At 44.7% G+C, this 22,650-nt stretch overlaps 3 protein-coding genes across 5 annotated transcripts; 1 reads left to right on the forward strand and 2 right to left on the reverse strand.

Annotated features, from left to right (window-relative positions):
* The first annotated feature begins 6,342 nt into the window (after positions 1-6,342).
* Positions 6,343-11,624, forward strand: LOC123061940 (casein kinase 1-like protein HD16). The gene is made up of 16 exons (XM_044485229.1): positions 6,343-6,956; positions 7,262-7,375; positions 7,500-7,573; positions 7,692-7,761; positions 7,845-7,900; positions 7,981-8,052; positions 8,124-8,218; positions 8,343-8,409; positions 9,530-9,659; positions 9,741-9,959; positions 10,035-10,177; positions 10,282-10,456; positions 10,580-10,670; positions 10,750-10,907; positions 11,018-11,206; positions 11,296-11,624. The coding sequence occupies exons 1-16, from the start codon at positions 6,663-6,665 to the stop codon at positions 11,353-11,355; spliced, it is 2,007 nt and encodes a 668-aa protein (XP_044341164.1). The 5' UTR covers positions 6,343-6,662; the 3' UTR covers positions 11,356-11,624.
* A 193-nt stretch (positions 11,625-11,817) lies between these two features.
* On the reverse strand, positions 11,818-13,490 carry LOC123061941 (uncharacterized). 2 transcript variants are annotated; one of them, XM_044485231.1, is made up of 3 exons: positions 12,706-13,481; positions 12,279-12,624; positions 11,818-12,146 (listed from the first exon to the last, which is right to left on the reverse strand). In XM_044485231.1, exons 1-3 carry the CDS (start codon positions 13,197-13,199, stop codon positions 11,892-11,894), a joined length of 1,095 nt encoding a protein of 364 aa, XP_044341166.1. In that variant the 5' UTR covers positions 13,200-13,481; the 3' UTR covers positions 11,818-11,891. The 2 variants fall into 2 exon arrangements, with proteins under 2 accessions (XP_044341166.1, XP_044341165.1); XM_044485230.1 differs by having other exon boundaries at positions 11,818-12,624; positions 12,706-13,490.
* Positions 13,491-14,839: 1,349 nt separating this feature from the next.
* Positions 14,840-22,396, reverse strand: LOC123061939 (kinesin-like protein KIN-14C). Of its 2 annotated transcripts, none has more exons than XM_044485228.1 (22): positions 22,066-22,396; positions 21,516-21,670; positions 21,329-21,436; positions 20,549-20,756; positions 20,055-20,152; positions 19,888-19,971; positions 19,696-19,773; positions 19,523-19,615; positions 19,416-19,445; positions 18,672-19,013; positions 18,512-18,593; positions 18,299-18,394; positions 18,043-18,222; positions 17,851-17,957; positions 17,265-17,440; positions 17,008-17,172; positions 16,659-16,912; positions 16,420-16,583; positions 15,900-16,056; positions 15,695-15,809; positions 15,378-15,484; positions 14,840-15,184 (listed from the first exon to the last, which is right to left on the reverse strand). In XM_044485228.1, exons 1-22 carry the CDS (start codon positions 22,103-22,105, stop codon positions 15,105-15,107), a joined length of 2,919 nt encoding a protein of 972 aa, XP_044341163.1. In that variant the 5' UTR covers positions 22,106-22,396; the 3' UTR covers positions 14,840-15,104. The 2 variants fall into 2 exon arrangements, with proteins under 2 accessions (XP_044341163.1, XP_044341162.1); XM_044485227.1 differs by having other exon boundaries at positions 21,516-21,688.
* Between the last annotated feature and the right edge of the window lie 254 nt (positions 22,397-22,650).

Consider the following 22,650-nt stretch of genomic DNA (forward strand, 5'->3'; position numbering starts at 1 on the left):
CCTATGTGTGCAAACACGTTAGGCGAGAGACATATGTATAAACATTCACTAAAAAACTTTAGAATTCCATAACTTATGCAACACACAATAAATATGATTGAAATCAACAAAGTCAACAAAATACGGTTGAACTTTGAATGCTAATATGATAACACAAATACCAAAACAATTTCACTAGTAAGGTGAAATATTTCTTTACGTTGTAGAAGCCCTAGCAATCTCTGTTGTGGCCTTTAGAGCGCTCCATGTCATCACTCCGACTCACCTACATAGCTCCCTACAACACTCTCTGACGTTGTCTCACCTGCACTCTTTTCCGTTGTATCTCAGTATATATCCAGGACGACGTCATAATCATAGATCCGTGCTCGAATAACCAGCCACTCCCCATTGATTTGGAACCCGCCATGCATAACCAACATTAATAACTCTAGGTAAACATTGCATCTCGCGTCCCAAAGGCAAACCACAAACTTATAATGAAAACTCAGATCACCTACTTACCTATCAACGTGACCCAGTAGGTTAGTGAAACTCCAGCTTCTCAACACAATGGACAGTACGTTGAGTGCCCCATTTTTCAATAGCGGGCTAGTCCCTTTGAGCATCTGCACCAGTTTAAGTGGAATCTTTCCCACCTAGGCACCAGGTTGAGCAGCGCCCACAAGCCCATCACATGGCCATGCCTCGCCGACTATGGTTAGCGGATGAGGCAATGAATTTACACCATTGTTGTGCTACTAGCAACATGTAATTGCACTGCCGACACTAATTTGGAGCCCCAAGGCCTCCCGGTAGGTCGTTATCATGCTTTGACGCCCATCGCCTCCTCCAACCGGTCGCCCGTCCCATTCCCCATGGGCATAAGCACCATCATGCCTACCTCCCTTGAGAGTGATTCAGTGCAACGTTGTGCATCCCTAACACCCATAGTCATCCTGAGATGACTTCGCCCTAGAGATTGAAGGTGGCGGCGTGCCCATGGATAGGGTTAGGGTTAGCACACGACAAGCGTGAAGAGGTGGGAGTTAGGGGCGGCGCGCTCCGACGGCGATCCAGAAGAAGGGAGGGGAGAAGGGCGGGAATTATAAGATGTGCGCATGTGGGATTAGCCCGGCCGAACCTTTCGCTGATACTTCGTGCGGTGTCGAAAGACGATGTAAGAACAAAACATAAACGGATGGCGGGAGGGTTGGACGTAGTCGGACAAAAGTTGGCAGCTGCACAGAAAAGGAATTTTGGATAGTAAAGAGGTATAGATCGATTTTGTAGGTCTTTTTTTAGATGATCATTCCAAGTCTTTGTGTAGCTTGTGAGGTCCTGGAAGCAAAAATCTAGACCTCATTACGCCGTCACGTGTTGCAAGTTTGTAATGTTTGGGCGGAGGTACACGCGGTGTTGTGCTAATCCTTTCCTTCGCTTCCTTCCTCTCGCAGCGAACACACTCCGCGTCTAGCCAATTTGTATACATCAGCACCACTACCTCCAGCCCTCCACTCTCGGCCCTCGCTCCCATTCCCTTCCCTTAAAAACTTTAGAATTCCATAACTTATGCAACACACAATAAATATGATTGAAATCAACAAAGTCAACAAAATATGGTTGAACTTTGAATGCTAATATGATAACACAAATACCAAAACAATTTCACTAGTAAGGTGAAATATTTCTTTACGTTGTAGAAGCCCTAGAAATCTCCATTGTGGCCTTTAGAGTGCTCCATGTCATCACCCCGACTCACCTACATAGCTCCCTACAAAACTCTCTAGCGTTGTCTCACATCACATGCACTCTTTTCTGTTGTATCTTAGTATATCTCTAGGACGATGTCATAATCAGAGATCCGTGATCGAATAACCAGCCATTTCCCATTGATTTGTAACCCACCGCGTAACCAACACTAATAACTCTAGGCAAACATTGCATCCCGCGTCCCAAAGGCAAACCAAAAACTTATAATGAAAACTCAGATCGTCTACTTACCTATCAACGTGACCCAATAGGTTAGTGAAACTCCATCTTTTCAACACAATGGATAGTACGTTGAGTGCCCCCATTTTTCAATAGCAAGCTAGCCCCTCTGGGCATCTGTACCAGTTTAAGTGGAATACTTCCCACCTAGGCGCCGAGTTGAGCAGCGCCCACATGCCCACCACGTGGCCATGCCTCGCCAACTATGGTCAGTAGAGGAGGCCAACTTTTCTTACCAGATACCCAACAACATAGAAAATTTTAGTGTTGCTCAACATATGATATAGCAGATATTCAACATTAAACATGATAACATGAGGTAAACTTTAGTGAAGTTATATGCATCGCAAGCCGACCCATGAGGTGGGTACCTAAATCATCTTAAGAAATACAAGGGTAAATGATTAATTGCTTTCCCGTTTATAAAAAATGTGCTATTGTCCAGCAGATCAATCACGGAACTTTGTCAACCAAGAAAGATTTAGTATCCTGCAACCAACTCCTCTCGCCCTATGTGTGCAAACACGTTAGGCGAGAGACATATGTATAAACATTCACTAAAAAAACTTTAGAATTCCATACTTATGCAACACACAATAAATATGATTGAAATCAACAAAGTCAACAAAATACGGTTGAACTTTGAATGCTAATATGATAACACAAATACCAAAACAATTTCACTAGTAAGGTGAAATATTTCTTTACGTTGTAGAAGCCCTAGCAATCTCTGTTGTGGCCTTTAGAGCGCTCCATGTCATCACTCCGACTCACCTACATAGCTCCCTACAACACTCTCTGACGTTGTCTCACCTGCACTCTTTTCCGTTGTATCTTAGTATATATCCAGGACGACGTCATAATCATAGATCCGTGCTCGAATAACCAGCCACTCCCCATTGATTTGGAACCCGCCATGCGTAACCAACATTAATAACTCTAGGTAAACATTGCATCTCGCGTCCCAAAGGCAAACCACAAACTTATAATGAAAACTCAGATCACCTACTTACCTATCAACGTGACCCAGTAGGTTAGTGAAACTCCAGCTTCTCAACACAATGGACAGTACGTTGAGTGCCCCATTTTTCAATAGCGGGCTAGCCCCTTTGAGCATCTGCACCAGTTTAAGTGGAATCTTTCCCACCTAGGCACCAGGTTGAGCAGCGCCCACAAGCCCATCACATGGCCATGCCTCGCCGACTATGGTTAGCGGATGAGGCAATGAATTTACACCATTGTTGTGCTACTAGCAACATGTAATTGCACTGCCGACACTAATCTGGAGCCCCAAGGCCTCCCGGTAGGTCGTTATCATGCTTTGACGCCCATCGCCTCCTCCAACCGGTCGCCCGTCCCATTCCCCATGGGCATAAGCACCATCATGCCTACCTCCCTTGAGAGTGATTCAGTGCAACGTTGTGCATCCCTAACACCCATAGTCATCCTGAGATGACTTCGCCCTAGAGATTGAAGGTGGCGGCGTGCCCATGGATAGGGTTAGGGTTAGCACACGACAAGCGTGAAGAGGTGGGAGTTAGGGGCGGCGCGCTCCGACGGCGATCCAGAAGAAGGGAGGGGAGAAGGGCGGGAATTATAAGATGTGCACATGTGGGATTAGCCCGGCCGAACCTTTCGCTGATACTTCGTGCGGTGTCGAAAGACGATGTAAGAACAAAACATAAACGGATGGCGGGAGGGTTGGACATAGTCGGACAAAAGTTGGCAGCTGCACAGAAAAGGAATTTTGGATAGTAAAGAGGTATAGATCGATTTTGTAGGTCTTTTTTTAGATGATCATTCCAAGTCTTTGTGTAGCTTGTGAGGTCCTGGAAGCAAAAATCTAGACCTCATTACGCCGTCACGTGTTGCAAGTTTGTAATGTTTGGGCGGAGGTACACGCGGTGTTGTGCTAATCCTTTCCTTCACTTCCTTCCTCTCGCAGCGAACACACTCCGCGTCTAGCCAATTTGTATACATCAGCACCACTACCTCCAGCCCTCCACTCTCGGCCCTCGCTCCCATTCCCTTCCCTTAAAAACTTTAGAATTCCATAACTTATGCAACACACAATAAATATGATTGAAATCAACAAAGTCAACAAAATATGGTTGAACTTTGAATGCTAATATGATAACACAAATACCAAAACAATTTCACTAGTAAGGTGAAATATTTCTTTACGTTGTAGAGGCCCTAGAAATCTCCATTGTGGCCTTTAGAGTGCTCCATGTCATCACCCCGACTCACCTACATAGCTCCCTACAAAACTCTCTAGCGTTGTCTCACATCACATGCACTCTTTTCCGTTGTATCTTAGTATATCTCCAGGACGACGTCATAATCAGAGATCCGTGATCGAATAACCAGCCATTCCCCATTGATTTGGAACCCACCGCGTAACCAACACTAATAACTCTAGGCAAACATTGCATCCCGCATCCCAAAGGCAAACCAAAAACTTATAATGAAAACTCAGATCGCCTACTTACCTATCAACGTGACCCAATAGGTTAGTGAAACTCCATCTTTTCAACACAATGGATAGTACGTTGAGTGCCCCCTTTTTTCAATAGCAAGCTAGACCCTTTGGGCATCTGTACTAGTTTAAGTGGAATACTTCCCACCTAGGCGCCAGGTTGAGCAGCGCCCACATGCCCACCACATGGCCATGCCTTGCCAACTATGGTCAGTAGAGGAGGCCAACTTTGCTTACCAGATACCCAACAACATAGAAAATTTTAGTGTTGCTCAACATATGATATAGCAGATATTCAATATTAAACATGATAACATGAGGTAAACTTTAGTGAAGTTATAGGCATCGCAAGCCGACCCATGAGGAGGGTACCTAAATCATCTTAAGAAATACAAGGGTAAATGATTAATTGCTTTCCCGTTTATAAAAAATGTGCTATTGTCCAGCAGATCAATCACGGAACTTTGGCAACCAAGAAAGATTTAGTATCCTGCAACCAACTCCTCTCCCCCTATGTGTGCAAACACGTTAGGCGAGAGACATATGTATAAATATTCACTAAAAAAACTTTAGAATTCCATAACTCATGCAACACACAATAAATATGATTGAAATCAACAAAGTCAACAAAATATGGTTGAACTTTGAATGCTAATATGATAATACAAATACCAAAGAATTTCACTAGCAAGGTGAAATATTTCTTTACGTTGTAGAAGCCCTAACAATATTCGTCGTGGCCTTTACAGCGCTCCACGTCATCACCCCGACTCACCTGCATAACCCCTACAACACTCTCCGGCGTTGTCTCACCTGCACTCTTTTCCGTTGTCTCGCAGTATATCTCCAGGATGACGTCATAATCAGAGATCCGTGCTCGAATAGCCAGCCACTCCCCATTGATTTGGAACCCTCCATGCGTAACCAACATTAATAACTATAGGCAAACATTGCATCATGCGTCCCAAATGCAAACCACACACTTATAATGAAAACTCAGATCACCTATATACCTATCAACGTGACCAGTAGGTTAGTGAAACTCCATCTTCTCAACACAATAGACAGTATGTTGAGTGCCCCCATTTTCAATAGCAGGGTTGCACCTCCGGGCACCCGTACCAGTTTAAGTGGAGGCCCTTCCCACCTAGGCGCTAGGTTGAGCAGCCCCCACATGCTCATCACGTGGCCATGCCTCGCCGACTATGGTCAGTGGAGGCAATGAATTTACACCATTGTTGCGCTACTAGCAACATGTAATTGCACTGCAGACCCTGATCTGGAGCCCCAAGGCCTCCCGGTAGGTTGTTATCATGCTTTGACGCCCATCGCCTCCTCCAACCGGTCGCCCGTCCCATTCCCCATGGGCATAAGCACCATCGTGCCTACCTCCCTTGAGAGTGATTCAGTGCAACGTTGTGCATCCCTAACACCCATAGTCATCCTGAGATGACTTCGCCCTAGAGATTGAAGGCGGCGGCGTGCCCAGGATAGGGTTAGGGTTAGCACACGACAATCGTGAAGAGGTGGGAGTTAGGGGCGGCGCGCTCCGACGGCGATCCAGAAGGAGGGAGGGGAGAAGGGCGGGAATTATAAGATATGCGCATGTGGGATTAGCCCGGCCGAATCTTTCGCTGATACTTCGTGCGGCGTCGAAAGACGACGTAAGAACAAAACATAAACGGATGGCGGGAGGGTTGGACGTAGTCGGACAAAAGTTGGCAGCTGCACATAAAAGGAATTTTGGATAGTAAAGAGGTATAGGTCGATTTTATAGGTCTTTTTTTAGATGATCATTCCAAGTCTGTGTGTAGCTTGTGAGGTCCTGGAAGCAAAAATCTAGACCTCATTACGCCGTCACGTGCTGCAAGTTTGTAATGTTTGGGCGGAGGTACACGCGGTGCTGTGCTAATCCTTTCCTTCGCTTCCTTCCTCTCGCAGCGAACACACTCCGCGTCTAGCCGATTTGTATACATCAGCACCACCGCCTCCAGCCCTCCACCCTCGGCCCTCGCTCCCATTTCCTTCCCTCAAATCTGCGCCGGCACCACCGCTCCCGTCCCGCTCCCCGCACTCGCCACCGCACGCCGCCACCGGAACCTTGCCGCACCGCCCCCTCCCCTTCGAGATCGGCGCCGTTACTGCTGTTTGCCGGCGGAATCTGAGGGATCGACAGCGGCGGGGCGCGGGCCATGGGGCTCAATCGCTGACGATGCCTGTGCTGCGTAGTGCGGCTCGGAGGGCCCGTGAGGCGCAGGAGAATCCGGCGGCGGCGGCGGCGGCGGAGGCACCGGTTGTGCCACCGGCGACGAGGAGGCGCAGGGCGGCGAGAAGGCAGAAGGCGGGAGGCGTCCGTGAGGCCGCGGTACCGGAGGAAGAGAGGGCGGCGGCGGAGGAGATCGCGCCCGCGGAGGTCTCAGGGGAACACGCCGGTGAGGAGCCGATGGATGACCAGGACAGCGCCGACAAACAGGCCGGCGAGGATGCCTCTCCAATCCCCGAGACGGTGAGCTGTTCCTACTATGTTTCGATCCACCCATACTTGCTACCCTGAGGTTCACTTTGTTAATGTGTTTTTTTTATGGAATTTTATAAGGCTATAAGCAGGTTATTGGTTGCGAGCGTTTAAACTATCCCGAGGTTACTCCATAGATTGTTGATATATGTGTTTTAGCTCGCATGGTCCTGTTCTGTGCTGTTTATTCTACCCGCAAATGCGTTAGCTTGCTTGCCCTAGCTTGCATTTTGCCTCTAACTGTTCCAGATAATCCTTTTTTTCTCGTTTAATCTGTGTCTGGTCGTTCTATACAGGTCCAGGTGGCCAGTTCACCTAGGTATAAAGTTGAAAGGAAGCTTGGGAAAGGAGGATTTGGCCAGGTATACGTTGGCCGCCGCATTTCAGCTAATGCTCCAGGCGCAGTTGAGGTAATTGATGATCTGACTCTGACCACCAACCTGCTAAAAAAGCTGGAATAGTTGGCTTCTGACCTGTGTAACAGTGGAGATAATATTGGCAGTGGCAAATAAGATTTCTGCTTTTGTGTGATAGGTGGCGTTAAAGTTTGAGCATAAGAACAGCAAAGGATGTAACCATGGGCCTCCTTATGAGTGGCAGGTTTATGAGTAAGTGGATTCATGACCTTGTGACTTTTGGGTACTAGTAAAATAAATGCTTTCCTGTAATTCTCAGATATTGCTGCTGAGTGCTGCCGACTAATTTTCATGCCTACAACATGTATAGTATCCTCGGTGGCATTCATGGGGTTCCTCGAGTCCACTACAAAGGCCGCCAAGGGGATTACTTCATTATGGTAATGGCACTTGCTTTGGACTAACATAAGCTTATTTCATTTTGCTCATTTCTAGTTTTTTCTCAAATTGCTTAAAAATGCAGGTTATGGATATGCTAGGTCTCAGTCTGTGGGATGCATGTAGTAATAATTCCCACACGTGAGTTATCAGATTAACCCTAAATTTCCATAGTCGTTTAGGCTCTTACCTGACCATTAATATCACTATTTATTTCGCAGAATGTCAGTTGAGATGGTTGCTTGCATTGCTATCGAAGCTATCTCCATACTTGAGAAAGTGCACTCAAAAGGGTGAGTTGGCATCCCTAACTCTTAGTCATCGACCCTTCCCCTTCGTCTCATATATTTGTAAACAATTGCAGATATGTCCACGGGGATGTGAAACCCGAGAATTTCTTGCTAGGACCTCCTGGAACTCCTGAAGAGAAAAAACTGTTTCTTGTCGACCTTGGCTTAGGTAATTAATTTTACTTGCTCCTCAAGTTACCAACATCGCGACAATCCTGTGTATTCAGCTCTTCTTTAGGTTAGAGATACATTTAGGAGTCTGAATTAATTGGGTGTTTTTTCATTAATGACAGCCACCAAGTGGAAGGATAGATCGACAGGCCATCATGTTGAGTATGATCAGCGACCTGATATTTTCAGGTGACTAGATGACTCCTTTATGATAACTGGCCTGCATCATTTGCATTGTGGCTAACACTTTCTGAATGTTGAATATTCTGCCGTATTGCCTCTATGCGCTCTGTGTCCTGTTTTTCGAGAAATCCATCAACCAGCTGTTACACCAGAAGCCGTCCTTTTTTTCGGTTACTGGCCAGCCATTTTTGTACTTACTTTTTCCTCATTTTCTGTTCCGATATCTTGCGAAACCACTAGCTTTTATGTTCTTCTTAACATCGCCAAATATACCAGATTTGAGTTGGTATCATTCAACAGATCCTGACTGACACGCCTTCTGTTCGGGTATCTTTAGGCTGCTCAGATTTTTTAGATCTTTTGTATTTGTTAGGCCGGTAGATTACCTCTCCCATGAGAGAACTAACTAAATGCTGCATGCAAGCTGTTGCTTGTACACCATGCAGGCATGCAGCCAATGATAAATGAGTGAGCCAATTATTTGCGGAGCCGTGGTTATTTAGAGCAAGTATAATAGGTTCTAGTCAGCAGACTACATGCTCCATGTCAGCAAAATCCTGTGTGGATTGTGGAGTGAGAAGGGAAGAGAGAGAACGAAGCGGGCGCTAGTTCTACAGCGGGCTGCAGCACAGGAAACGAGAAAAAAGGCACCACATGCAGCTGGTGTGAGAGCTTTTGGCTAGCGGTTCTTCCTCCCTCCCAATCATGTGATGCAGTGCTATAGGCAATCTAATAGCTAATGTACATCCATCCTATTATATGAGTCTACTTGTGTGAAGGCTTTAAGTGACATGGCACAATCATAGAGCCAGCAGCAGGCTTTTCTATTAGCCATGCTCTTACTTGCCATGTAGGTGTTGCGCGTGCTCTCGTGCAGCTAATTGGGTGTGTGTGTGTGACACATACCTGAAAGGAGGGAGTATGTTGATAGCTGCCCGCTCTGACTAGGAAATACAGTCCGTTTTTTGTCAAATCATTGAGATGTCAAATTTAACTTCATGTAATAGTAATCAGTAGACCTGCCATGCCTCTGTGCATCTTAGGCTTGCTTGCACACATAGCTAGATCATTCATACGTCTATACTGGTCTGGTTGTCTTATTGTTTTATCATGGCTGTTGTTTCAGGGGAACAGTTCGTTATGCTAGTGTTCATGCACATCTGGGGAGGATAGGCAGCAGGAGGGATGATTTAGAATCTCTGGCTTATACACTAGTCTTTCTTCTACGGGGACGTCTACCTTGGCAAGGCTACCAGGTAATTTGTGGGACTCACCTTTCCAGTTATGTTGATTCTAGTGATGTATACATGTAAACTGGTAATTGTTTTTGCCTGCAGGGTGAAAACAAGGGTTTTCTTGTTTGCAAAAAGAAGATGTGCACCTCTCCAGAATCTCTCTGTAGCTTCTGCCCTCAGCCCTTTAAGGAGTTTGTAGAATATGTGGTCAACTTGAAGTTTGATGAAGAACCCAACTATGCCAAGTGTATCTCCCTTTTTGATAGTATAGTGGGCCCAAATCCAGATATCAGGCCAATTAACACAGATGGTGCTCAGAAGGTAGTCTTATTTTGTAGTTTGCTATTTGAAAACATTGCTTCAGTTCTTCTAATCTCTCTTGCAACTTCTATATAGCTTATACACCAAGTTGGCCAAAAGAGAGGGCGCATATCGTTGGAAGGAGAGACAGATGAGCAACCAAAGAAGAAGATCAGGATGGGAATGCCTGCAACACAGTGGATAAGTGTTTATAATGCAAGGCGGCCTATGAAACAAAGGTACATTAGGGTTTGACTCTGGTTAACAGCATGGTGCACCTTTTTCTTTTTGTTGAGCAACTGTACATATAACACTGTCAACATAACTGTTCTGGATGTTGCAGGTATCACTACAATGTTGCAGATTCAAGGCTTGTACAACACATTGACAAAGGGAATGAAGATGGACTGTTTATTAGTTGCATATCATCTTGTGCAAATCTGTGGGCACTAATCATGGATGCTGGCACTGGGTTCTCTTCTCAAGTTTATGAACTTTCACCACATTTTCTTCACAAAGTTAGTAACTGCAGTCTGTTTCTTTCATGGCAAAATAACCCCTTAACCTTTCGAGGCAAGATTACATATATAATATTTTTCAACATTACCTATTTATATGTCGTGATTTCTGGTTATTTGAAGGAATGGATAATGGACCAATGGGATAGGAACTACTATATAACTGCACTTGCTGGAGCAAACAATGGGAGTTCCCTGGTAGTGATGTCCAAAGGTAACAAGCTGGCAGTTTAAGGCCCTTTCTATCTTATACAATAGAAATATCATTTTGACTATCCGGCTCTTCTATCCAGGAACACTGTATACTCAGCAGTCCTACAAAGTAAGTGATACCTTTCCCTTTAAGTGGATAAACAAGAAATGGCGTGATGGTTTCTATGTGACTTCCATGGCAACTGCGGGGAATAAGTGGGCGATTGTTATGTCTCGCAATGCAGGGTTTTCCGAACAGGTAATCACCATTTGCACCGGTTGTGTTTGTCTTTACTTGGACACTGCCAAGCTAAGTTCATTTTATTTATTTATTTTGCATTCCTTGTTTGTCATGCATTTATTTTCCAGGTTGTTGAGCTGGACTTCTTGTACCCTAGTGAGGGAGTCCATAAGAGGTGGGACTGTGGTTACCGGATAACAGCAGTTGCTGCGACTTGGGATCAGACTGCATTGATCTTAAGTGTACCAAGAAGGAAGCCTACCGATGAAACCCAAGAGACGCTGAGAACATCTGCTTTCCCCAGTCAGCATGTGAAGGTCCACACTTGCACTACTTACTGATAACGTCTGTAATTCTTATCTTGTGAAATTGTTGTGACAAATTGTGCCCTTTTGTGTCATTGCAGGAGAAATGGTCCAAGAATCTCTACCTTGCTTCAGTATGTTATGGGCGTACCGTATCGTAGAAATCTTTTGCCATGAGGGCTGAAGTGCGGGTTTGCCTCATCTTTTTGATCCAGCTCAGTGGTAGTTTCGTGTTTGTGGGCAAAGTTCTGAATGCGGCCTAGCGTGTTCTTGTGAAGATGTTTCTGCTTGTCGCTGTTAATTATAGAACATAGTGTACAGTAGTAAATGTTTTGTAGTCGTGTTAATCTTTGTGTAGCAGACGACTCTTGACTGTAGTGTAAGGTGATACTTAGATGTTTAAACACCTGACTTAAATGTTTCGTGCTTCTGTCTGGTCGTGTGGTCGTGTGAGAGCCCCAAAGAGGTTCTTGCTTCCTACCCTATCCTTTTGGTCCCGTGCTAAATACTCCCTCCGTAAACTAATATAAGAGCGTTTAGAATACTAAAGTAGTAATCTAAACGCTCTTATATTAGTTTATAGAGGGAGTAATATTCTCGCCAAAACTGACACACCAATTCCATTTCCAAAAGCCGAGCTGAACTTGAAATAAAAACCGAGCTGCATTTTCAGGGCAACAAGTTCTGCTGCAGCTTCTCAAGACCAAATCGTATACAAGCATGACAGGAGAAAGTAGTAAAGGAGCACAAGGCAAGCTGCTACAATGATCTGCACATTCAACTGAATGGTCTTCCCGGCATCCGCGTCCAGGGGCTCGCTCTCCATGCTAGCCGAAGAGCAGGTGTGGAGGTACTCCGCCGAGACGACGTCGCAGCCGCGTTCTGCTCGGAGATCGCCGTCGCTGTAAGCCGGTTTCCCGGCCACGCTCTTGTAGAGTCCACTGCTGCATGCCTGCATATGTGGAGAGCGAAGCAGGTAAACCGGAAGGCAATGTACGATTGTGATGATGATGCAGCGTGCATTTGTAAGATCGGCCAGATTTCGTCTGAAAAAAGGGTCACGCTCAAGAGACTGGTGCGTCACCTGAAGCTGGTCTCCGACGGTGACCACGACGGCGCCACCGAGGGGGCGGAACCTGGACCATCCCCGCTGCCGGGAGAAGACGTGGAACGTGGAGGCGCCGGGGCAGAGGTGGAGAGCGAGAGCACGCGGGCAGCGCGAGCTCTTGATCAGCATCCTCAGGATGTCGTCCTGGCTGATAGTGATAGGGCCGATATCGCACTGCCGGCCGTGGTGCGTGCGGATGCAGAGTTGCGAGCCGTTCCTGTCAGCTCTGACCATGGTGGCGCCAACGCTGTCCCGCTGCAAGGCATCCACCAGTTTGGCTGCGGTTTGCTCCAGCTGGGTGAACAGATCGGCTGCCCCGTTCCTGGACACGGCAAAACCAGGGGTTAGCATCATATAGAGTCCTTTGATTAGTTGCCTTCCGACGAAATGGGCAAGTTCGCACCTCAACTGGTCTCCTTCGCTTGGTGACCACCACAGCTCCTCACCATCTTCTCCACCGGCCTCCTCCGGCGTAGGCGAACTCGCCCTCCCCGCCGCAGCAGAGACCAGGCACAAATTGACCCCATGGCCAACCACCTGGAAGCAGCCAAACGCGACGGCCGCCGACCTCAGAGCCTCCACCACCGGACCACTGCCATCCGGCGTGTCCAGCAGGCGCATGTCGATGACTGGGGGAGCCCACGCCGCCTTATCACTCTTCTTCTTCCGCGGGATGGCCCTCTCCGGCAGCCGCAGCACCGGGACCTTGGCGGAGCGACGCAGGAACCTGCCGACCTCGTCATCTTCGTTGCCGTCGGGGCACTCACCGTACTCAGGTGATCCAGAGCCACCGTTTGTCACAACGCCGGTGACCGGAGACGGCGGCGGCGCCCGGAACCCCAGCAGCCGGAACTCTCTAGGCGTCTCGAGGTAGGTAACGAAGGATGCAGCAGCCATCGCACCCGGAGCCCTCTAGGCAGCTCAAGATAGGTACTCCAGTAGCGACGGATGCAGTGACCAGGTGGTCAATCAATGTATATATGCTTCTTGGATTGGCAATGCCATGGAGAAATACATTGCGCCATATTTGTACAAGTGCCCAGCTCGAGCTCTTCCGTCCTGGCTTTGTTGTAGGGACAGAGTGTGAAGCTTCCTTTTCTCTGTGGCAGATTGCCAGCTCGAAAGAGAAGATGGTGCAATGATGCTGCATCATTGTGTCAGATGAGCCATACTAGGGAACAGTCTGTGCTGTCTAAATATCCTTCCGCGTTCTGTTAAAGATGTTCCTCGGACGACAAAGTGCTTTGCTCTCTTTGAACAATTGAACTGCTTTAAATGAAGGCCTGCTCAGCGTCCTGTTGTCTGCGACGTTTCAGTCAAGTTCTTTATTCGCAAGCTTTTGCTGTGTTGTATCAGTGCGGCAAATTTTCGTGTTTTGACCCTTTTCTGAAACCTATTCGAGATTTGACCCTAGTTTAAAAAAATTCGAGATCTGACTCTTTTACTATCGCCAGACTCCATGGCGATAGGGTCTAGCAGCCTACCGCCAGGAACTTTGGCGGTAGGAAACATCGCTACCGCCAACTGGGCTGGTGATAGCCCGCACAACCCTACCGCCAAGGTGCTTGGCGGTAGACACGAGCACGCACAGTGTTCAATACTTAAAAGGTTTTTGGTAGTAGGCATGCAACCCTACCGCCAGGGACCTTGGCGGTAGGCTGTTATACCCTACCGTCATGATCCCTGACGGTAGCAAAAGGATCAGATCTCGATTTTTTTTCAAATTAGGATCAAATCTCGAATAGGTTTTAGAAAAGGGTCAAAACATGAAATTTAGCCTATCAATGCCAGTGGTTGAGTACGCACGAGCAGCTTGCATATAACAATGGGTTGAAGTGTTTCGTTCCAACCAACTTTAGTCGTTACAGCATTATTTGGTTCGTGGTATTTCTTTCGTTCTTTTTATTAAGCAAAAATCAACGATGTTGGCAACTCAGTTCATGAAGTGTTGTATTGTTAAATAATCTTGTTTGAACAGAAGCGTCAACTCAGTTCATGAACTGAAGATCTGAAGGTCGCGTGTTCGATCCACGCTCACCGCAAAGCAACTTTTTTTCGCCTACTGGCGATCAGCATTTCGATGCTATAGATTCTGGAAAACCATCTCACAAAATGAAAACATGTGGCGGCTTTAATAACTGAATTTGAAATGATATACTTAAGGCATCCCTAAGTTTTTAATTTTTATATTCCGATGAAAACTTTAGTTCTTATAAAGGATTAAATCCTTTTCCGCTCAACAGCATATGCAGGAAGAATATACATTCTAGCGATTTGTATCCAAAGACTAATTTAAATTGCATCCAAAACAAAAATTGGATTATGAGTAGAGTCGTGAAGCATAATTTTGCATTGGATTAAGTATTCCAATTTTGAAAATATGAGTATTCTGAAGGTATACATGTCCCTCTCCTTTGTGCTACATCAATTACCATAGCCAGTGCCAGGGACAGCGCAGCCTGCACAACCGGTCTCCGGTGGCAAAAGCGGCAGCAGGCCGGCACATTTTGCATCAGGATGCATGCAGATGCAGCAGGTTTTACAAACAGGAGGCCAATAAACCCACGTACTCATCATATCTCATCACAGCGGCCAGCAAGCGTAGCTCGGCTGCTCATCATCCTTAGTTCAGATCATTCGGAGTTGTGTTACAGGTACATGGCTGCCTGCCCAGCGAAATCGATACATAAGGTACAACAATCCTAACCCGCGCCTCGTGCTACAGGTTTACAGGGCAACAACATTCCAAGTCTCGTGACAGATGCAAAGACACCACTGCAGCTGTCCCATCATCGTCATCGTCTACTGGACCACCCGTTTCTTGGGGGGCTTGATCGAAGATGCCGCGGTCGGGACCTGGCTGGCTATCGAGTTCCGGCGTCCTGGTTTACAAATACAGTAGCTTCAGTCAGTACAGTAATTTCTGGTTGGGCAATGCCATGCTCAGGCATGCCATTCACTGAATTTGCATACTGTCAGAGAGCCGAGAGCATTCGCGAAAGAATGTTCAGGTAAATACCAGGCACCAGTGGCCTAGCATATGATAGAAATGCCAGGTTGCTTGCGGCTGCGTACCTATGGTCGTCGACTTTGGGGCAGGTTCCTTTGGTTTTGGTCTGGAAGCCGCTGGCTGCCCATTCTTCGTCAGGAAAAATCTGGTCAGTCTTGATGGACCCTTCTGCCTGTAATTGTAGAGAATGTTGTTACACATCAGGCTGAGAGGCGTTTTCTGTGACGTGAGGCCAAAAGAACTGATGGGAAACCCTTCTGAGTTCAGAGTGCGGTGTTTTAAGTCATCTTTTGCGGGGAAGTAAAATAAATTCCGGCGCTGGTGTGGTGCATGATGGTTTCATACGAGAGATAATAGAAAAGAAAGCAGAATGGGCACGTACATTCGATCTGCTGCTGACTCTGAAGCGCTGCCGACAGAATACTCGGTTTCACCTACCGAGCAACCATCGTCGGATGCATTATCTTCGTATTCAGTTTCACCTGATCCAATGGATCCTGCATACACATATTGGTGAGTGGGAAGCAAAGGTTATTTCTTGCCTCTGTTGACCGCTGTATAGTTTTGGGACTTCAGCGGTCTTTTACCTGATATTAGTTGGTTCTGTTGGCTTGCCGTAGAGGGCTGTTTTAGCAAGCTACTGCCACTTTTATCTGTTAATGAACTGGGAGATTTGACTTTGTTGACTTGAAGCTGTTCGATTTCCATATCCTTTCGCGATATTGTGTCTTTCAAAGACGCAACCTGGATACAATGAGGATGACACTTGAGAAACCGATATAGAAAGAATATTCATGACTGAAAGTGGAAACTATATGATAAGAGTATACCGCAAAGCATCAGCAGACAATATTAATAAACAACAGGCTAAGATATATAAATGTATTCACTCCAGTTAGCTAGACAATTTATGCTTTTTTTTAGTCTCCCATTCAATAGTTAACTTGAGATTCCCCGCACACAAGGGTTTAACTTGAGGAGATACAACAAGGAAAATAGCATATAAAGTGGCCATATGAACTCTACATAAAGCTTGCTCACCAATGTTTACAGTTCAAATCAAAACAAGTAATTTGAAGTTCATCAGAGATGGAGGGCAAAAAATACCTGTTCTAGCAGATCTTTTATATCCTTGCCCTCTTTGTTGCTCCTTGCAGCACCTAACTCAACCCCAGAAACTCTTTCAGCAAATTTCAAAGTACTTATGGTTTCTGAACATGATTCCACATCAGGGTTTATCTGAACAAACATTAGCGTCTTTGCTTGCCCACCTACATGAAAAGGTAAATTTTGTAAAAACAAGAAAGTTTGTCCACATACACAATTACTGGCAACCTTATGTTTACCTAAAGAGCTCTGAAGAACTTGAGTCAGTTTGCTGTTTCTGTAGGGCACATGAGCATTCTTCTGGGCCAAAGCAAAGATGACATCTCCAAGAGCAGAAAGAGATTTGTTAATATGTTGTGCTTCCTTTAATCTATCTCCGGTTGCTTCAGATCGCTCTACTCTCTCACTCCCAGCAAGATCAATCAGATGTAGACATCCTCGAGAAGCAGATCCATTCTTCACGTCCAGACCTCTCACATGCACGGTTAAAATGCTGCATGCAAACAAAGCTTTTAGAACTGCTCTATTTGCTTGTCCTCTCACAAGATTTTTATGGGATAACTTCACTTAGTAGTCAAATCTACATACCTATGGGACCTACTACTCCTTTCATTCAGCGCTGTTGATCCAACTGCTCTATTTGCTTGTCCAATTTCCATTAAGTCTAATACATCCGATGTTGATTTGACAGGAATTAAACTCGCATCGGGTACGACAAGTCCATTAGGTTGAGAAGTACTCCAAATACCGAGTGTTTCTTTATGTCAAGAATAACATGTTATACGAATAGCAGAACAAAGAAAGACATGATAACAGAAAGAAAATAGATGTTTAATAAAGGATATCTCTTTTGTGCAATATCATTTGATAGAAGATCCCGGACTTGTTCATTGTATATCTCAACCATTTGCACTTCCACCTCATATGAGAAAGTGTTTCTCCTTTTTAACGAGATATCAAACAAGTCATTTAAAGCTCGATAGTTAACACCCCAATCTTCTTTTGATTTGCCGGGGCCGCTCTAAAACAAAAGATGGCGACACATACAGTTAGTAATGAATATTGTTCCTTCACTTGTATTGGTGGTGGGTACACAAAACATGTACATCTGCAAAAGTTTGCTAAAAAATATACTAACATTAACATATGAAGTATACAAAAAGGACAAGAGTGCAACTTTACTGTTTGAGAAATAAGCTGTGCATATGGTCTCTTTTGTACAATGCACATTTCGTCCTGTCTTCACTCACAAAATTACTGTTGCACATATGTGATTTATTTTGTTTGGGTTTCAATTGAAATGCAAAGGTGTGACTATTAAATCATGTGCTCTAACCCATACAAAGCACATTATTTCCTAATTAGCAATATCCCCAAGAAAGTATATTAATCAAGTTTGTTTTCCTGAACAAGTCAAAGATTAGGTAATACCATTGTGTATGTTTTGCCAGATCCAGTTTGGCCGTATGCAAAAATGCACACATTGAATCCATCAAGAACAGATCTAATCAAAGGCTGGATATCGGAGAAAACTTCAGCTGTAAGGTATTACATAACTCGTTAATGATCAATATTCAAATATACACCAAATTAGTTGTTTTTCGATCAATTACTTAGTTATACCTTGAGAAACATGTGTATTAAAGATCTTGTTAAACTTGAACATCCGATAGCCATCCTTTCCTTGCTTGGAGGGGTTTGAAATGAGAATTTCACCATTCTCACCAATATAATCAACTGCGGTTGATTTCCCGTCTTGACCAGGAAGAAATGGTCTGACACGACAGTATACTCTTATATTACCTGATAAGAAGCAATATATTAACAAATTAGTTACAGTCGCAAAGTGTGCTCCAACAGTAAACAGCGCAAGAATTACCTTTTAGTTCTTGCACTTCATTAAATAACTTCTGATTTTCAGCAAGAACGCCATGGTAATTTTCAGCAGCATCTACCAAACCTTTTAGGTCAAGTCCTACACAATTATGAACGTACCTTTTAGGTCTAGCAAACCAAAATAGTGAAGTAACAAAACACGATTTGTGGATAAGGACAATGCAAATACACACGTCATGAGCAATAGTCTACATACCGATGTTAGATATTTCATCCCTCCATTTCATTTGAAGGGCAAACATTTCCTGCTTAATTGACTGAGACGATATCCTTATATCCTGAAAGAGTTGAATAGTCAGAAAACTATAAACTAAAATCTGAAAGAACTTAATAACACAAAGATACACTACACTAACCTTAATAGACAGTTTTTGGTTATCCATAAAACTTCGAAAAGTATTTGCCTTCTTGCTCCAGAGTTGCGATTGTAGTTCAGAAGCAGTTTCAACTTCTTCAACTCTCTTTTTCGATTGCATAAGAAGAAACTCTGCCTCCTTAGCTCTTAGAGTCAAGTGTTCCTCCATTTGGCTTGTTTTTTCCTCCATCTGCTCCCTGTATTCTTCGAACATCCTACTCATGACTTGAATTTCCTGCTGAAGGTTAGTAACTGTATTCTCTGCATTTTCCTTTTCACGCATCAGCCGGACCATGTCTTGCTCGCCTATCTTTCTTCTCTCATCAATTTTTGACTTCTCTACCTATAAGAAAAACACATGTGTACTATTTTTATCACAATTAGTTGACACTGCATATGCATACAGTACATAACTAATATGTAACCTCAAATTCATATAGTCCAAAATAGAGTTTCCAGCATTTCTAAAAAATAAAAGTTTTCTAGATAGCAAAGCAAGAAAATGCATTGGACAGGGATATGAGTGCGTTGAAGTTAGCTATCCATGTGCCAGAACCATGACTTGGTTTCGATATCTTATGGGTTTCAACTCTAGCCTACCCCAACTAGTTTGGGACTGCTAGGCTTTGTTGTTGTTGTTGTTGTTGTTGTTGTTGTTGTTGTTGTTGTTGTTGTTGTAAAAGCAAGTAAAATACATGGAAAAACACATGAGACTAATAGAAATATATGAGGATTTATTGAATACCTTAACTAGCTCAAGACGGTTTATTGCCATCTGAAAAGATAAGCATGTGTTGTCAGTATTACAGCGCCTTGTAGACATTTTCTAACCATCGATAATTTCAGGCTTACCTCGTTTTCTTCATTTGTTCCATTTACTAATGTCTCGAGTGCTTTAATTTTTGAACGGTACTTATCCTCGCGTGTTTTGATGATGCTATTTTGCTGAAAAATAAGTTACCATCTGATTAAGGAATTCAATTCACATGGAAAAGGGGCAATTTCGAAACAAACTGTATCCTTACATTTCTAATGTGTTCTGCTTGAATAGAAATGCGGTGCTCAATCTCTTGAACAACGTTCCTTAGTAAATAAACAACTCGCTGAGACAAGTAGGAAAAAGTTAGTCATCAATAACGAAGGATAAAAGAAATAAACATCAGTGTTCCATAAAATTCATTTATTCAAAGTCACCAGAACTAGGCAAGTAGGCATACATGTGGTATTTCTCCTCTTTTTCTCTCAATGCTTTCATCCAGAATGCCGTTAACAACTCTAAGAAGTGATTGAGTAGGGGCATTCTGAAAAAAGATGGCTATCATTAGGAAAAGGGTGAGACGAATAAGTATTAAGTTGGTATGGAATGTGACACTAAAGATGTTACATCTAAACTGTTTGACTGGATCATCTCTGAAATCTTAGCAGCAGGAAGATCTGTGTATTGTCCGCGCTTAAATTGGAAAACCTCATTGGCCTTCTGTCCTGCAAAGGATGGAAAACATAATCATTGATTAACACCCTAAGTCAAAATTGGAGGGGATAAGCAACAGAACCTGGAAGTTATAAATGTTACTTGCTGAACTAACAATGCTGGATGGGAAACATAATAATTGATTAACACACTCGTAATCAACGTTACCAATATACAAAAGCCGCGCTGAAGTAACAATGCTGGGTCATATAAATTTTTGTCACTGTGGCAATTTGTAGAACTCTACAATTCACAGGATGTGCTACATCTAGCCAATGCTAATCATCAGTGCTATGCAGCCAAATACTGAGTATTCTTGTTTGAACTTTCAAATAGAAAGTAATTACAGTGTTTGATGGTCCTGAGATATGGCACTTCATGCAAGAGAATCGAGAAGACGGGCACACCTGAAAGAAGTGGACTTCTTTGTGGGGATTTGGCGTCCCAAAGACCCCTTCTTCTATCCTCCCCAGGAGATCTCCTTCCTGGTGTGGAAACTGGAGCCACAGGCCTTGCAGGAGTCTTAGCAGGATAGTTAGACATATTTTCACCCAATCCTGCTGACACATTATCTCTTAGAGCCAAGAGACACTCTACTATAGACGACATTGATCCCTGTAATCATAGAACCGACAGGAGTTAATTAGGAAATATGAGAACATAAAAGGATATGGACAGAAACACAGAACTACAAATTCATTTGGCAGCTCAAAAGTGGATCTGAAGGTATCTAGCTTTATTGTATCTGCCTCTTAAGAACATCTGAACAGATCCATAACCATAAGTGTTAGGAGTAAGCATCTAAGGAATGAGGCACATTTAGTCAATACTTTCAATGAACTTGCTTCCATTGTTCGACAGAATTCTACAGCAGCATATGAACATCTAAGTAAGACCACTCTGGTTCCACATCAATAAACCCCTTCCAGCCTTACTAATAACAAGGGCAAAGTTAATGGTATGTCCCATGCCATATATAAATCGTAACCACACAACTGCTACTCTGTGTCTACAAGATTAGAATCCTTAATGCCAAAAAGGTCCAAGTAAGTAAGCAGTAAATACGAACTGCCCTAACATATTAGCCTGCAGCTTGACAGGAGAAAGAGCAGCATTCAGTTGGAACACATAATAGCATCATAATAATTCCAGTATATAACAGCTTCACATGACAGGAGCAAGCTTACCTCCTCAAGATCCTTGACGCTGAATCCTGGCAGCCCCATCTCCGCGATAACAGAGAGGAACTTCTTCACATTTGACCGATGGTCTGATGCATAACCACCCCAAACCCCCTACAGACGAAGAAGCTATATCAGCACAGCAAGGGGAACAGACAGAAAGCATCCACCATCTCTGAGGTCGATTAGCCACCTCCAGAACACCAGGCATGAGCTTGTCCGCAGTGTAGCACAGCGCCGTTCCGTCAATAAGGTACTCCCGCAGCTCCTCGTCTGAAGAATCCAGCGGCAAATCGAACTCCGGCAGCAGCCCGCCGAGCCAATCTATCACCTCCGCACGCCGGTCGTCTGGAAATGTTTGCATCGCCGAAACAAACAAAGCGTGAGAAATGGGTACCATGTGTCAAAATCGAAACCTTGAGCTCCCAAATTCAATTTGATACAGTAAGAAAACGACGGTATCCGGACAAAAATTAAGCAAAGCCGGGTGCTAAAGAGAAACAGGTGCGTCGTTTTGCACTGCCAAAATAGGCAGCAAGAAACCTCAACGCCCCAAACACTGGGCCTGACCAGGAGCTCAACAAGAACTGAATCTCCCCAGTTTGAGGTTTCAGCAAACATACACACACGAATGGTGCGTGAAAGAGGACTCTTAAAAGAACCAAGCTTTGAGCACGGCAGCTTGAACTGAGCCATTCTCCCACGGCGAACAGAAAAGGGAAGGCTCAGATCGACGGGCTCACCCGCATGGAAGTCCTCGAACTGGCCACCGAAGGTCCCCATGCCTCACCGCCGGGACTGGAGCGTGCACGGGGCCGGAATGCCGGTCGATCCGGGGCCAGATCGAGCCCTCCGGCGGGGCAAGCGCCGGATTCGGACGAATCTGGCGGCCTGGAAGCAATGTGGGAGGTGGATCCGGAGCAGTGGGGGCTTTTGGTTTGGGTTTTCTTGCCGCTCCCCTCTCCCTTCTCCCCCTCGTGCTGGAATGTGCTTTGGTTTCAGCAGCTCATCCTTTGTTTTGTTCTTTTTCTTCGGTGTTTGTTTTCTTCTTGTGGAACTTTTTCTTCGGTGGTTAGTTGGGGTTTGATTTCGATTTTGCGTGTGCGTTAAGGCCGCTCGGTGGTCAGTCCCTCGTGTATATAGGTAACTAGGTACTGTCTCTCGCGTCCGTTTAGTGTGATTAACTAGGTTTACTTTTTTTGGGGGGAATTAACTAGGTTTACTTATGGGGTTAACGGAAACATTGTCCTTTAATCAGCCTTCATTTTGAAAAGAACAATTAGGACGCACCTATAATTGCGTTTGGAGTTTTTTTTCTGACGAAAACT

Source organism: Triticum aestivum, chromosome 3A (genome assembly GCF_018294505.1).
Source record: "Triticum aestivum cultivar Chinese Spring chromosome 3A, IWGSC CS RefSeq v2.1, whole genome shotgun sequence".
In the NCBI taxonomy this organism is placed as follows: Eukaryota; Viridiplantae; Streptophyta; class Magnoliopsida; order Poales; family Poaceae; genus Triticum; species Triticum aestivum.